The sequence below is a fragment of the Penaeus monodon genome, chromosome 22, assembly GCF_015228065.2.
Source record: "Penaeus monodon isolate SGIC_2016 chromosome 22, NSTDA_Pmon_1, whole genome shotgun sequence".
Taxonomy (NCBI): domain Eukaryota; kingdom Metazoa; phylum Arthropoda; class Malacostraca; order Decapoda; family Penaeidae; genus Penaeus; species Penaeus monodon.
Window position 1 is genome coordinate 10,109,855 of NC_051407.1, and position 946 is coordinate 10,110,800.

Sequence of the window (946 nt, forward strand, 5' to 3'; positions counted from 1 at the left end):
CTGGTGGAAGAGGCCAGGAGGTTTCAGGTAAGAGGAGAAATTCTGCCCCTTCCTTCAATCCTTTCTTTGCATTAAACTCTATAGCTGACAGACCTCTGGAAGCCAGGATCAGCTGTGTTGAGCTCTGATCTTACATGTCTCACTGTTGGGGAGATGAATTTTCGTGTATAATCCCCACTCGATTCGCAACGAATGTGTGGAATCGACGGGAGGTGTTTTTGATGTTACTGCAGAACAATAGTACTATCAGTCCAGAACACGGAGTCATCAATAGGCAAAGAGAGCTCCTTCCGAAATTTTTGCATCTGATGTGGCTGCCAGGACTGCTGCTGACAACTCCAGTCTGGGGATGGTGGTTGTCTTTATTGGAGCCAGTCTTGTTTTGCCAACATGAGAGCGCAGTGAGTGATGCCCGACACATCTTGTATCCTAAAAGTAAGAAGCGGCTGCAAACGCCTTTGTGGATGCATCACAGAAATGATGTAGCTGCACACTGCCGATTTTTCCAAGATTCATAGGCACTATGCACCTGTTGACATAGAAGCCTTCCAATTCCCTTAGTTCACTGAGCCATGCATTCCATTTTACGGAATTCTGTGAGCTAAGCTCTTCATCCCATCCTCGTTGACGTCTCACTTCTTCTTGGTAGATCATCTTTGCTCTCACCGTGAATGGGGCTAACAAGCCGAGCGGGTCAATATACTGACCCCATGACGCTTAGCATACCTCTTTTTGAGATCGGTTTGTTCGGTACAGTTACTCTGATCTGAAGCACATCACTCTCCAGGCTCCACAGGACTCCCAAGGCTCTGTCAGTTGGTAGGTCCTGTTTTGTCAGATCAATATCTTTAACAGGAGGACTCCTGTCCTCCTGTGGGATCGCAGTAATAACCCTTTTTGAGTTTGACATCCACTTAGTTAAGTGAAAGCCACTGTGTTTTAGGTG

The 946-nt window shown here is 46.6% G+C and overlaps 1 protein-coding gene across 1 annotated transcript; it reads right to left on the reverse strand.

The window, feature by feature from the left end:
• Nucleotides 1–267: 267 nt before the first annotated feature.
• LOC119587331 lies at nucleotides 268–654 on the reverse strand. The gene is made up of 2 exons (XM_037936079.1): nucleotides 493–654; nucleotides 268–429 (listed from the first exon to the last, which is right to left on the reverse strand). Exons 1-2 carry the CDS (start codon nucleotides 652–654, stop codon nucleotides 268–270), a joined length of 324 nt encoding a protein of 107 aa, XP_037792007.1.
• Between the last annotated feature and the right edge of the window lie 292 nt (nucleotides 655–946).

Excerpts from the sequence above, each read along its gene's own strand:
- LOC119587331 (XM_037936079.1), bottom strand. The coding sequence starts at position 654 with ATGATCTACCAAGAAGAAGTGAGACGTCAACGAGGATGGGATGAAGAG. Across the intron at positions 430-492 it reads ATCTTGGAAAAATCGGCAGT|GATACAAGATGTGTCGGGCA; the intron begins GTGCAGCTACAT and ends TCTTACTTTTAG.